This window comes from Siphateles boraxobius, unplaced genomic scaffold, assembly GCF_051911475.1.
Source record: "Siphateles boraxobius isolate OS27281-9 unplaced genomic scaffold, OSU_SipBor_1 6, whole genome shotgun sequence".
Taxonomy (NCBI): Eukaryota; Metazoa; Chordata; class Actinopteri; order Cypriniformes; family Leuciscidae; genus Siphateles; species Siphateles boraxobius.
Window position 1 is genome coordinate 18,321,320 of NW_027509186.1, and position 14,403 is coordinate 18,335,722.

General features: G+C 37.6%; 1 protein-coding gene across 2 annotated transcripts in view; it reads left to right on the forward strand.

Annotated features, from left to right (window-relative positions):
- Nucleotides 1–14,403, forward strand: part of pds5b (PDS5 cohesin associated factor B) — a 49,174-nt gene that overhangs the window by 27,623 nt on the left and 7,148 nt on the right. For both annotated transcript variants that reach the window (XM_077208030.1, XM_077208029.1), the window contains 13 exons: nt 4,215–4,328; nt 4,618–4,699; nt 4,814–4,862; nt 4,993–5,132; nt 5,228–5,343; nt 5,423–5,528; nt 6,221–6,381; nt 6,645–6,768; nt 6,949–7,107; nt 8,437–8,505; nt 8,766–8,902; nt 9,754–9,877; nt 10,711–10,915. In XM_077208030.1, coding sequence (XP_077064145.1) covers nt 4,215–4,328; nt 4,618–4,699; nt 4,814–4,862; nt 4,993–5,132; nt 5,228–5,343; nt 5,423–5,528; nt 6,221–6,381; nt 6,645–6,768; nt 6,949–7,107; nt 8,437–8,505; nt 8,766–8,902; nt 9,754–9,877; nt 10,711–10,915 — 1,586 coding nt within the window. The remainder of the gene's footprint in view (nt 1–4,214; nt 4,329–4,617; nt 4,700–4,813; nt 4,863–4,992; nt 5,133–5,227; nt 5,344–5,422; nt 5,529–6,220; nt 6,382–6,644; nt 6,769–6,948; nt 7,108–8,436; nt 8,506–8,765; nt 8,903–9,753; nt 9,878–10,710; nt 10,916–14,403) is intronic.

The following is a 14,403-nucleotide window of genomic DNA, read 5'->3' on the forward strand; positions in this document are numbered from 1 at the left end:
ATAAGCTGGAGGTCTTTTAATAATTAGTATGATGTCCATGGCTATTTTAAATTCAAGTGGTTTATGTCAATTGTGAATGCTGCTTCCATTCAGTACTTGGCAATTAAGTCTCGATTTTCTTTGGTCAAAATTGGTCTTTGATGGATTATATACATGGTTATCTACGGTATTGTAATTAATTAACCCTTTCACACGTACGATCACACCGGTGTGATCAGTCTTGGCTGGTCCCTGGAGCGTACGATCACACCGGTGTGATTAGAACGGTCAGTGCATCATGTGATCAACTGCTAAATTCAAACGTGCTTTCGTGCGTTGACTGGCGCTGAGCCAGAGAAGGACGCACTCAGTGCTGTCATATATCACAACTATTGAGTGTTTTCAACCACATAATGTTTATTTTAGGTTTCAGACATTTAAATACACACAAGTACTAGCAAAACAATGATTTTGAGTTTGTAACATACACACTGATGTCTATGGAAGCGGCAATAATAATCCTTTACATTATAATAAGACAACACGTTTTATTCATATCAGATACATATTGTGTAAGTAGCTTTACATTTGACCCTATTCTTCTCCCAGTTCACTGGCCACTTACTTTCATGCATTTCGTGAGAAGTGGAGGAATTGACGTGTAAATCCAACAGATCCGATTCTCTGAACTGTGAAACAAACTAACATGGCGCCGCGCATACAGCTCAACTAACGCGATCGTTATAAAGGTGTTTAAACAACAAAACACTTCCACTTGCACATATTTGACAATCGGAATATCAGTGTTTCATGCTATAGCTAATACATTTGTGAATATTTTTAATAAAAAAGGGAAAATGACATAAAAGCAGATCCTCATTCATTCAGCGCTGTGTTTTGGTTGTGCTGTGTCATGTGACAAGCAATGACGCGTCACCATCGAAACATTAAAGTGACAAGTTCTAAATAATGGTCGCCTTGAAAAACTCACGCAGGGGGGTCAGTTAGAATATTTTAAACTTACGTGTGAAAGGGTTAAGCCTTAAATCATAGTTTGTTGCACTAAGTAATTGACTCAAATTTTTATTTACAAATTTTGACTATCTTTTTATGTTTTCAGTGCTTATTTAAATAGCCCAAATCTTAAAGGGGCTAGGCCTATATGTAGAATTCAGACATCGCCATCGGTTATGATAAGTGGACTGCAGCCAGCAACTTGATGCTTGTGCTCGCACTCATGCACATTTGAAGGATATCTCAGAATGGGTGTCCTGAGATATCATACCTGTCTTTGTGATGGCCCTAGGCTCTTTAAACTGTGAGGTTTATCATCAAATATTTGAATGTGCTTCGGAACCTGAAATTATGCTTGAACTTTTTTTTTGTGAAAGTTTTTGTAGGACCAAAACATTGACACATTTTTCTAAAAGTTTTTTTCGGTGTTGGTTTAAGATGCTATTGAAAAAGAGTGCTGGTTTTTGACAGGCTTTGAATGTTTGTTTTATATATATATATATATATATATATATATATATGATATTTATGTCACAGTGAGGAAATTTAAACTTGTGACAACACAACACCGGAATTACCGATAACATCGGGGGAGGGTTGTTTTGAATGCGCACTCGCTTTTCACTTTCGCTATTGAATTCCCGGTCACGCGTACTCAGTGTATTGGGAGCGGTGGTACTACTGACCACACATTGTAAAAGATATCATACTGTAAGGGGCAGAGCAGGTGCTTACAGTTTAAAATTGTAGTGTCTGATGTACAACTGAACTAAATGGTTTTTATTTCTATAAAGAAGCAAAAAGACAGTGGGGGCTTTGCCACGGTTGCCAAGTGATGTAATTGTGTATGGCCTACCACCTTGTAACACTGGTAATACCGACTACCCCAGCAAGTCTACAATAAGCGCTTGTTATAAAGCTGAATCTCCTGTATGAAGGAGCTCTGCTGGGTAATTGAACTTTATAAGATATTTCACAGGTTGTTGGAATTTAAGGACCACTGGTGGACAGAGGATTTGAGATTGTGCCGTTTACAGAGAAACCTCCTTCGACGGTACTGATGCCATGGCACATCCTTGACATTAAAAATCCAGTCATGTTTTTAAGGCTTGAGGCGACTTTTAGATTCATTGACAACCAGTGGGCATGTTTCTCAAATGAGAACATAGAAAAATGACCTCTAAGAGCCTGTATGCTTTGGCTAAAAACAAGAGGACTGTGAAAATCCTCAGCTTGAACCTGTGTTGAGTGATTCTGCAGAGCTGAAGACAAGGCCAGTCATAAAGAAAGAATAGTTATGTAACCAGACAGACGCTTGCTAACACAGATTCAGTAACTCATTGCTCGGTGCCTGTTTATATAATGCATTATAAAGCTGTTATATTGCACATTGTGGGTTATGTGAATATTTTACACATTTTAATGCATTGTCTTTTTTATAAAGGGTTTTAATTATAGTTGGTAAAATTGTTACAGCAGTTAAATTATTAGATTTTGAAATTGCAGTGATGGCTAAAAAGTATACAGATAAAATTACTATGGTAGCTATATTCATAAACTCTTTTGCTGAAAAATAAGGGCATATTGATTTTATTTCCATATCATTCAAAATAATTGTTCAAAGAAAATTGAAAATCATACTTGCAAAACTTGAGGTAAACTTGATCTAGGTTAACCAGCTACTTAACTATATCTTGAAGATGTGGCTTGGTAAGATTTTTTGCAATGTTTTTGAGAAGTCTCTTGTGCTCACCAAAGCTGCATTTATTTAATAGATAAATACAGTACAGTAATGTTGTCAGTATCACACGATCCTTCAGAAATCATTCTTATATGCTGATTTGGTGCTGGTTTCTTTATTGAGAAGACGAGCTGTCGGTAGCTGCAGTCTTCAAGTCTAACTAAGGCAATGTACATTGTAGTTTATTTAGATTGTAGGAGGCAGTGCTTAGAAATGGAGACAAAGCACTAGGCTGACAACCTTAAATGCTAAATTCAATGTACTCTACCTTATTTTTTCATGTTATGTAAGGACATAAGCAGCAGATGTTAAACAGATTCTTAAATTTGTAATCCCACAGTGCTCCAGAAACATCATTATTATAAGTGTTGAGAACAGTTGTGCTGCTTGCTTAATATTTTCATTGTTCACACGTTAGGATCCAATTCATACTAACTATTAACTTCAACTTTTGCCTCAATAAACTCCTAATTACTGCTTATTAATAGTAATTAAGGTAGTTAAGTTTGGGTATTGGGTAGGATTAAGGATTAAGGGATGTAGAATATGGTCATGCAGAAAAAGGCATTAATATGTGCTTTATAAGCACTAATAAACAGCCAATATCCTAGTAATATACAATGTTAATTAACACCTAGTTAATGGTGAAAATTGGACCCTAAACTAAAGTGTTACCTTTTTGTGGAAACCATAATACATTCAGGATTCTTTGATGAATGGAAAACAACCGCATTTAGAACAGCAAAAGAACAGCATTTTATTTTAAATTAGTTTTTTTTTAGAACTATTTTGATCAATTTAACATGTCTTTGCTAAATAAGACATGAAATCATAAAAAATGGCTTCATTGTGCTAGTCAACAGAGAGCTTACAAGTCACTTATATAAAGCTTGAATTATCAGTATAGGCTGATCATGATGACAAGAAATCGGTAGTCTGTATCGGCTGCAAAAATCCACCAAAGATGACCACAGATTCTCTTCACGCTAAACCCAAGAATGGAGCCACAGGATGAAATGCAGAGATGGTCGCAGTTCGGGCTCACAACTTGTTTCACTTCTTTTTAAATTTAAATGCACATGCTGAGTTAATTTGCGGTTATTGTTTGAAACATGATTCCTTATCCTGTCTTGTAATCATTTCTGACCTTGTTGATGTTATTGTGCTCTGCAACCAAAGTACTTTTCATTTTCAAGCTTTCATGGCATGTTGCATGCAGCTTGTTCAGATTACCCATTTGAACTCCTCTCTGATGAGTTGGTTTATAATGTTATTGAATTATTAAAGCATGTGATGACAACTGTGTGCAAATGCAATTTCGTGTTATGATTGGGTCGTCAATTTGAGATTTGAGCTCTCTTGAATGCTGTCTAAGCTCAGTTAAATTTGGGTAATGAAATGTCAAAGAAAACTGTGCAATCTCAAAGAAAAAAAAATGTATATATGTAAGAGATTCAGTCTGATTTGATTTGTTCGCTAGGTTGCTTGTGGAGAGGATCTTCGCCCAATATCTCGTGCCTCACAATCTAGAGACTACAGAGCGGATGAAGTGCCTGTATTACTTGTACGCCACATTGGATGGAAATGCTGTCAAGTAGGTGCAGTAATTCTTGTTTTATTCCTCTAAAACATCTGCTTGTGCAGAAATTGAGTAGATGATTTTGAACCATGCAACCTGCAAACAAAATGCCCCATTCTGTTAAATATCGTTTAATTTAGAAATCCATCATGTTATGGATGTAAAATTGTTTCATGATGTTTTTAATGGAAAATAGGATTTAATAAGTTGCTTGTGGGTCTGAAAAGAGTGTATGGGACCTATGAAGATGTATTTGCAGACATGGAATGTTGATTGTGGTTGTTGTGGTCTATCTCTCCTATAGAGCTCTGAATGAAATGTGGAAGTGTCAGAACATGCTGAGACACCATGTCAAAGATCTTCTGGATCTTGTTAAACAGCCAAAAGTTGGTTTTCCTCTCAGTTCCTCTTTGTTTGGTTTTGGTTATAGCTTTTCTGATTTCTCTATATTACATGTTGTACTTCTGGTTGAACATTTTTGAATTCCTTTATCCCCCCAGTCTGACTCTTACAACAAGGCCGTGTTCTCAAAGGTCATGGTTATCACAAGTAAGTCGTGTGTGTTCTCTGCAGTGCTGTTAGATTAATCTCCTGCGAAATACAATCAGTATTTTATATTTTTGTGTAAGAACGTTCACTGAGGAGGACACATCTCTCCATCTCCATCTCTGTGTTAAAGAAAACCTGCCAGACCCGGGGAAGACGCAGGACTTTGTGAAGAAGCTCGCTCAGGTTCTCGAGGAGGACGAGAAGATCCGAAAGCAGCTGGAGACTCTCGTGAGCCCATCCTGCTCGTGTAAGCAGGCCGAGATCTGCGTGGTAAGAACCGTATTTCTTCACCTTGCAGAAAAATCAGTTTTTTACCTTTTGTAGTTTAAGTTGTCTCAGTTTGTGGCTGTGTTTGCACTCCACAGAAAGAAATCACCAAAAAACTGGGCAGCCCCAAACAGCCCAGCAACCCTTTTCTAGAGATGGTGAAGTTTTTATTGGAGAGGATAGCACCCGTTCATATCGACACTGAGTCTATCAGGTACATTAAGACTTTTAAATACCGGGAATAAATATACCATAATTTGCGCGCTGTCTCACTGCTTCCTCTCTTTCTGCAGTGCACTTATCAAGCAAGTGAACAAATCTATAGAAGGAACTGCTGATGATGAAGATGAGGGAGTCCCGACTGAGCAAGCAATCAGAGCCGGCCTGGAGCTTCTGAAAGTAAATAAACCTCTACTAGACCCATTACCGCACTGGACTGTGTCCATGCTGGTGTTAAATCCCATTAGCACAGAAACATACATGCATGTCAATATTTGGATTTAAGTCAGAATTTTTTAGTTAGTTTGTTGCTCCTATATAGCTACTGGGTGTATTTTCATTTTATTTATTTATTTTTATTTTTAATTCATTTGGTGTCTTTGTCCAAAGCGATTTACATTGCATTTAAGGGTACATTTTATCAGTTTATGTGCTAGCGCCATAGAATACAATCAAATATAAATATAATGGTAGACCATTGTATTATTTTATTTTATTCCTCTGATTCAGATGAACCATTAATTCAACCAAACAGTTTTTGTTTGATTCAAAATGTTACATATAAGAATTAAATCATTATGAAACATCTGGTAACATTAATATGAATCTGTGCAAACGGTTTCAATTAATTGATTAAAACTTGATTCACCTATTCATGTACTGAATCAAACTTGCCAATACTATAGCATTTTTACTTCTATATTTTAAATGAGAAACAGATCTTTAGAAATCTTAATGGCCCTATAAAATGGCAGCAGACAATATCACTCAGCCTTTAACATACACATTTAATAGAATGTAAACTTTTTTTTTTATTATTAGTTTGTTGGTATGTTTTCATTGCTGTACTGAAGTGTCTTTACGCCCCTCAGGTCCTGTCCTTCACCCACCCTGTGTCGTTTCACTCTGCCGAAACCTTCGAGTCTTTGCTGGGCTGTCTGAAGATGGACGATGAAAAGGTTGCAGAGGCCGCACTGCAGATCTTCAAAAACACTGGCAACAAACTGGAAGAGAGCTTCCCACACATCAAATCGTAAGTTTGAGACCGTCTCATGGATGTGCTCTGAAGAGCACGTTTGGGCTTTCGTTCTAGAGGAGTGATGCTGCTTGAATTGTTCCACCACTTCAAAGGTTTTAAACATGCTTATATTTATTGAAGACTGTTTCTTATTTTGTGATTTCTGAGATGCTCTGCCTCTTGAAATTGGAAAACCATTTTCTATTGTGCTGTACAGTCATCCATAAAGTGGATGTTGCCATTCACTTCTGCCTGTTTTACTTCTTTTTGCCCCCTAGAGTCCTGTTACCAGTACTGCAGCAGAAAGCAAAGAAGGGTCCTCCTCGCCAGGCCAAATATGCCATCCACTGTATCCATGCCATGTTCTCCAACAGAGATACACACTTTGCACAGATATTTGAGGTAAGATTGTGAAGAATAGTCTTGGTGTCTAAAATATGTCTGGAAAAATGTTTTTGTAATTTTGCAGTTGCTCTGATATGACTTTCCTTTTGGCTAACGTGACCAAGACCTCCACATATTCACTTTAAAATTTTACCTGGATGCCTGACATTCTAACCAATTGCTTTCTATCTGCCACAGCCTCTGTATAAGAGTCTAGACACAGACAACATGGAACAGCTCATCACCCCTTTAACGACACTGGGACACCTGGCCATGCTGGCCCCGGAACAGTTTGCAGCTCCGCTCAAATCTTTAGTGGCCAATTTCATCGTTAAAGACCTGCTAATGAACGACCGGGTAAATTACAGCACTGCTCATTACTGTTTCCGCAATAAAGCCTGAATTTTGATGAGGACACAGCAATCAGTGTGATGCACTGCATAGAAATGCACATTTTTATGTCTCCCCTTCTGGTGAAGTAGTGCAGTATGCGAGCACTCAAAATAAACTCCGATACTTGCTGTATAAAAACCTCTGGATTGCTTCACTGTAACATACATTGTGAACCCAAAGTTCTTTTTTGTAAATAAACATTTGTGTATTTTCTGGCCATTACAGGATGGGCATAAATTATAAAATTAGAATTTAAATTATATAAATTAAAAGTAAATAAATTATTGTACATAGATTTTTGACTTGGATATATTACTGTTCCAATGTATAATATTCCAATATTAAAAACAATATATTCCAATATCATCATGCCAATAATAAATATTACATTATTTATATATATATATATATATATATATATATATATATATATATATATATATACACACACACACACACACTGTATATACACACACGCGCACATTATTAATATGGTTTGTGTACTTTTTTTTAAAGTATATTTTGGATTAAAATGTTACTGAAAAAATATGCCAAAAATAATAAATAGAATATTCATATGATTAAACTCTCATTTAAAGTATAATTTTAAAATGATTAAATGTTAATATTTGTTTATAAAATCTCAAGGAAAATCTTTGTGTGTGTGTTCTAACTTCAATATAAATAATGACTGTTCTTAAGGTCAGTATTAATGTGAACTAACATGGAAAATGGAAAAAAATAACAAAAACATTAGACATTTAAATTGTTAATCACACTTATTGGTATAACAATGAATCATAAGCCAAAGTTTCATGATTGTAAAAGTGCTGCTGATAATGAATACCATAGTTGGTCAAGAGAGCAGCATTAAATATGCATGTGTTGTTTATTTGCCTGTAGCATGAACTAATTTAGACTCATTTAATTAATGTGATTTTATGGGTGTGTGATTGCTTAAGACTTAAATCAACCCAGTATAATTATGAGAGTAAATGCGTGAGAAAGTTCAGACCGTATCAAACAAATGAGATCCCGTTTACTAATCTCATTTGATTGACCTTGTGGGCACAGATTTATTTAATTTTGCAGTAGTTTTAAATCAAGCCGTGTGCTTTAATACACATAGACGTGTGACACATCATTTGTCTCCTCGCCTCTATTACTAGCGGTGTGCTTATTTTTAGATGTAACCTTGTTAGCAAACTTTCAGACCAAGCAATAAAGGGTTCTCCACACTCTCTTGTTTTGGAGAAATCTGATACTGATCTAGATTTTCTGTTTGCTGCAAAGATTGCTGGCAAGAAAACCACCAAGCTGTGGGTCCCAGATGATGAAGTCTCTCCTGAAACATTGGCTAAGGTGAGACTCTCAGTAAATAAATCACAAGTTCAGCTAAGATTTGTCTTTTGCCATTTATTATTCATTTCCCAGAGTGAATCACATCTCAGCCTGTATTGCATAGATTCCCAACAAATATGGCTAGACAGGTTCTTTTCTTTTTTTAGTTTTTTTTTCACCTTTATTTTTTAAATAAATGACACCTAAACTTGCAGTCACAGGAAATGAAACTAGCGAGTAAATTATGAGTTTAATTTTCCTCTTGTCTTTGTGCGTTTCAGATTCAGGGTCTGAAACTGATGGTCAGGTGGTTGCTCGGCGTGAAGAACAACCAGAGTAAATCTGGCAACTCCACTCTGAGAATGCTGACGGCTATCCTGAGCAGCGACGGCGATCTGACGGAGCAGGGCAAGATGGGGTGAGTGGCACTTTGAGTCAGTCACACATGCCCTGTCTAAATGCATAGTTCCAAACCCTTCACTAGTGACTATCATGAGCTATGATGTAAAATAAAAAAAATACAGGTCAATTTCATGGTTTTCAAGAGCACTCAAAAACAGCATTTACATCCGACAAATAAACACTACCGTTCAAAAGTTTGTAAAGGATCCGTAAGATTTTTGGCTGTTTTTGAAAAAAGTCTTATGCTCAACAAGCCTGCATTTGTTTGATCAAAAATATTGAAATTATTAGAATTTAAAATAACTGTTCTCTATTTTAAAATATTTTAATATACAATGTATTCATGTGATCGTTAGTGTCACATGATCCTTCAGAAATCATTTGAATGTGCTGATTTTGGGCTCAAGAAACTTTTCTTATTATCAATGTTGAAAGAAATTGTTGCTGCTTAATAATTTTATGGAATCCATTATACATTTTTTTAGCAATCTTTGGTGAATAGAAAAACAGCATTTGTTTGAAACAGAAACAGTTTGTACATTATACATTTCTCTGCTGTCACTTTTGATTAATTGAATGCATCCTTACTGAATAAAGTATTAATTTCTTTGTTTTTTAATTTTCCCCTTTTATTCATTATAATTTTTTTCACACAAAAAACTAGTTTCCCCCTACTAATACTGGGAGGTTTCAGTCTTATTAAAAATTACACTTTCAATTTAATAGGAAACTTCAACATCACAATAAATTCATGAACACTGGTGGGAAAATGATGACATACAAATAAAAGCATCAGTAATGTTTTGCCATGTATGTTGTGATGTGGGAGTGATTTTATGTGCTGGATTTCTGTGTGTGGGTGTACAGGAAGCCGGACATGTCTCGTCTGCGGCTAGCAGCCGGCTGTGCGATTCTTCGTCTCGCTCAGGAGCCATGCTACCATGAGATCATCACCCTGGAGCAGTACCAGCTCTGCGCCCTCGTCATCAACGTAAGACCCATCACCCAGATCCTCATCTGACTGCATATTGGTCCAATGTAAAAAAAAAAAAAGATCTTAACATTGTTTTAATGGGTTACTCTGCTCTGACTAACAGGCCGGTTGGATTTGTAGTGATTCACTTTATTCCTGGTTACCCGCCATGCTTTGAAGTATTATCTGATGTGCAGGTTATGACAAACATATCTTTGAGGAAGCCTCACTAAGGGTCACTTAACTGTTGGCTGCAAACCGACCGTTAAAATCAGAAGTCAGCTTTCAAATAATGCCTCTCTTATTGCAGATGTAGCCTCAGTATGAATTGTCATTCACAATCCATTTTACTTTTATAAGATGGATGACTATTTCAGAGTACAACTGGATGTTTAAGCAGAAAAAAAACAGGGTGGGATTAATTGGATTGTTGAAAGTGGGCGTTTCATATTAAAATGGAGCCAGACCAAATGTATGTTTGACCAAAACCAAAGCTTAAGCAGGATGTGCAGGCTGTTAGATAATATTGCTAACCGACAGTCAAAAGGTGACATCAGAAGAAAAATAAAGCGGTTTCAGAGGAAGAAACCGATCAGTCTTTCACAGCAAGCCTAAATATGTGTATTAAGAAATTGATTGGGGGTCCATTTTGATTTTCACAGTGATCTGTACAGGAAACAAAAACGTTGTAGGTTAAACCCTGCAGGAATGGACAGTGTTGCACAAAGCTGGTGGTGGCACTTAACCCTAGGTCGCTGCAAGGTTATTGTTCCTGGAGTGTTTTGTAAACTGTTGATGAAAAGCATCAGCTAAATGACTCATTAGGAACTGAGTGCTCTTGTCTTTCTCAGGATGAGTGCTATCAGGTGCGACAGGCCTTCGCCCAGAAGCTGCACAAAGGTCTGTGCAGATTGCGTCTGCCGCTGGAGTACCTGGCCGTGTTCACGTTGTGTGCCAAAGACCCGGTGAAGGAGCGCAGGGCGCACGCCCGTCAGTGCCTGGTCAAAAACATCAACTTGCGCAGGGAGTACCTGAAACAGCACGCAGCAGTCAGCGGTAAGGACAGTCCGTCTAAATCCTGCTCTAAAGACAAGGGCTAGAATCAAGAAACAGTTCTTATTCAGCATCACTTTTTTGGTTCATTTACAAATATTAATTAATTTTTGTTTTTTATAAAAAAGAAGCATACAACACCACTGGTCAGTCAGTCTTTGATCAAATGACTCCTCTGAGTTATTTTAATAAAACTGTACAAAAAGATTCATTCCTGTCCCTTTTAGCATTTCTTATTGATTTTCTGTAGTAGTAGTAGTAAACAGTTTTTGGTTTGTGTGCTGTTTATTACAGTGTTTTAAGTCGAGTTGTATACACAAGTTTTTGAGCCGTTTCCGCTCTACATCCTAAACTCCTCCCGTTTATGCAATCCACTTCCGTTCTGGCGGGCTGGTAATGCTACCTAGCTCCGTTGTGCCGACAAAGCACTGATATAGCAGTGACAAAGAGGATAACAATTAACTTACAACATGAATAAAAGTGGTTCGGGAACGACGTGTGCGGTAGTTGGGTGCAAAAACTCGCGAAAGCACCTGAACGAGTGGTTAGATTGAGAGTGTTACGACCACAAACCAGCTACGAAGAGGCAATGTCCATGCGCTCCATTGTTTACATTTTTTCGCAAGCCTGATACCGACTCGGAATCAAGGACCTGGCTGAAGGCATTGAATCTAAAGAAACCACCCCGCACCGTTTTTGTTTGTTCCTATCACTTTGTTGACCAAAAACCAACCAAGGATAATCCTTTCCCAGAGTTGTGGTTGGGATACAATCGCCCTCCCCAGCCAAAGAGGCGTCAACTCACCCAGCGGACCACTGTCTCCACCCAGAGAAAGAAACGCAGACTTGCATCTTAGCTAATCCCCTGCGCTAAAAAGACAGGCCTATATTGTAGGGTTTACAGAATCAGGGCATAGGATAATAATCATAATAATCAACAATGGACTACATTGAGGTGTATGAAACACGTATTTATTGAATTAACTTCAGATATACACTAAACACTATACACAATTAATTAAAATACATTTACAATGAAAATGCATACAATTAAAATCTATTAAAAACACATTTATTGCATCACATGAATAAAAAATGTATTCACATTAATAAAAAGTATTTGTTACAATAAAAAATAACATGCCTGTAAAGTTTTCTCTCTCTCTCTCTTTTTCTCTCTCTTTTTTTCTCTCTTTCTCTCTCTCACACACACACACACACAGTTACGTTCGCGCCCGCACATCTCACGCGCCTAATTATTATCATCATGGCACACACACTTTGCACTCTAGCCAAGTCGCCTATGATGTAGTTCGGATACCAACAATAAAAAAGGCCTAGGCTACAATGGTCAAATAATCTAGTTACCTTCCACAGAATCGCAGCTGAGTGGGAACAAGATCTACCTGGTCCAGCAACACACGTACATCCCGTAGTTTTAACTTCTCCAGCTTCAGTTACCAGCACCCAAGCATTATGCCACGCATTGTTCAAACACTGGCTAGGCTCTACATGTGCTTTAAGATTAATAAAGTGATCATGTTTGTATGACATAACACAACCGACTTTGTTGCTGTGCAGATATTGGTACGCCTCGGAGGCTTTCAGATTGTCCATTGCTTTTCCGTCTATTGCCATGGATTGTATAAAGTAGGAGCAAATATTACTGTACGTTATCCTGGGCCACGTCATCATGTTATCCTCCCAGTTCTGTACTGAATTCGGGTGGGGGATAGTAACGCCATCTCCAGTTAAAGTAGTGGAACCGTGTTCCCAAGCTAGCATCTTAATAGCTGTGTTTACACCGGCAGACGCTGTGCAAACCACTTCCGGCGGAAATGAAGTGCATATGTGTAGAGTTATGGCGCCGCCCACGATTTGCCGCGTAAACTTGTGTATAGACTTTCAATGAATCAGTACAAAAAGATTACTTAAAGGGATACTCCACTTTTTTGGAAATAGGCTAATTTTACAACTCCCCCAGAGTAAAACTGTTGAGTTTTAACGTTTTTGAATCCATTCAGCCGATCTCCGATTCTGGCGGTACCACTTTTAGCATAGCTTAGCATACATCATTGAAGTGGACAAGACCATTAGCATTTCTCAAAAAAAATGACCAAAGTGTTTTGATATTTTTCCTATTTAAAACTTGACTCTTCTGTAGTTACATCGTGCACTAAGGCCGACGGAAAATGTAAAGTTGCGATTTTCTAGGCTGATATGGCTAGGAACTATACTCTCATTCATGCGTAATAATCCAGAAACTTTACTGCCGTACCATGAGTGCAGCAGGCGCAATGATATGATGCAGCGCAGTTGACGGAAGGTAGCCTATTTTCAGGCGCTGCGTCATATTACGCCTGCTGCACTCATGGTACGGCAGTAAAGTTTCTGGATTATTACGCAGGAATGAGAGTAAAGGTCCTAGCCATATCAGCCTAGAAAATCGCAACTTTACTTCTGCCGTCGGTCTTAGTGCACGATGTAACTACAGAAGAGTCAAGTTTTAAATAGGAAAAATATCGAAACACTTTGGTAATTTTTTTTTTTTTTGAGAAATGCTAATGGTCTTTTCAACTTCAATGATGTATGCTAAAAGTGGTACCGCCAGAACCAGAGATCGGCTGAATGGATTCAAAAACGGTAAAACTCAACAGTTTAACTCTGGGGGAGATGTAAAATTAGCCTATTTCCAAAAAAGTGGAGTATCCCTTAAGCCACTACTGTATTATAAGGTTGGAAATCTTTAGTCAACTCACGATTCATTTAGATTTGATTCAGGTCACAATGCCATTCCAAATTTATTCTCAGTGCATCTTAATCTTTCAGCAACATCAGTTATTAATAATTAATGTAAAAAATGCCTTTTTTGGGGTTGATCCACAGTCCTTCCAAAGAGAATTGCAATGAATCCATCGTTTTTAGTTATGAATGGTTATTTGAGGTGAGGGTTAGGGCGCTTTTAAAAGCTAAAAGAATCATTCCGGAATCAGAAGCAGAATCAAATTCCTTATTAAAGAGGCACACACATTTGGTGTGTTTGTGTGCAAGTGATCTTTATTAGTTAATATTCACGCGTCCAGCACAGGGAAATCTTGAGATGCTCTGCTGAACTGTTCATCAGGGTCATTATGCAGAAGACTCTGTTATGTCTGTCCTGTCAGGTGGATTTGCCAGTCCGTTGTGTTGGTTTTTCTTCATCTGTTGCTTCTGGAATTAATTCATTGCATGTCAGCATTTTGTTTTAATTTGTTAGTCTCAGACCCTTTAAGAATGTTCCAATTGTAATTCATATTCATGAACCACAGTACTATTGCTATTGCCACAGTATATACCATGCTATTGTAAAATATTGTGGGACCTGGAAAATGCCCAGGATTTTATAATACTCACATAGTGTGTGTGTGTGTGTGTGTGTGTGTGTGTGTGTGTGTGTGTGTGTGTGTGTGTGTGTGTGTGTGTGTGTGTGTCTGTGTGTGTCTGTGTGTGTC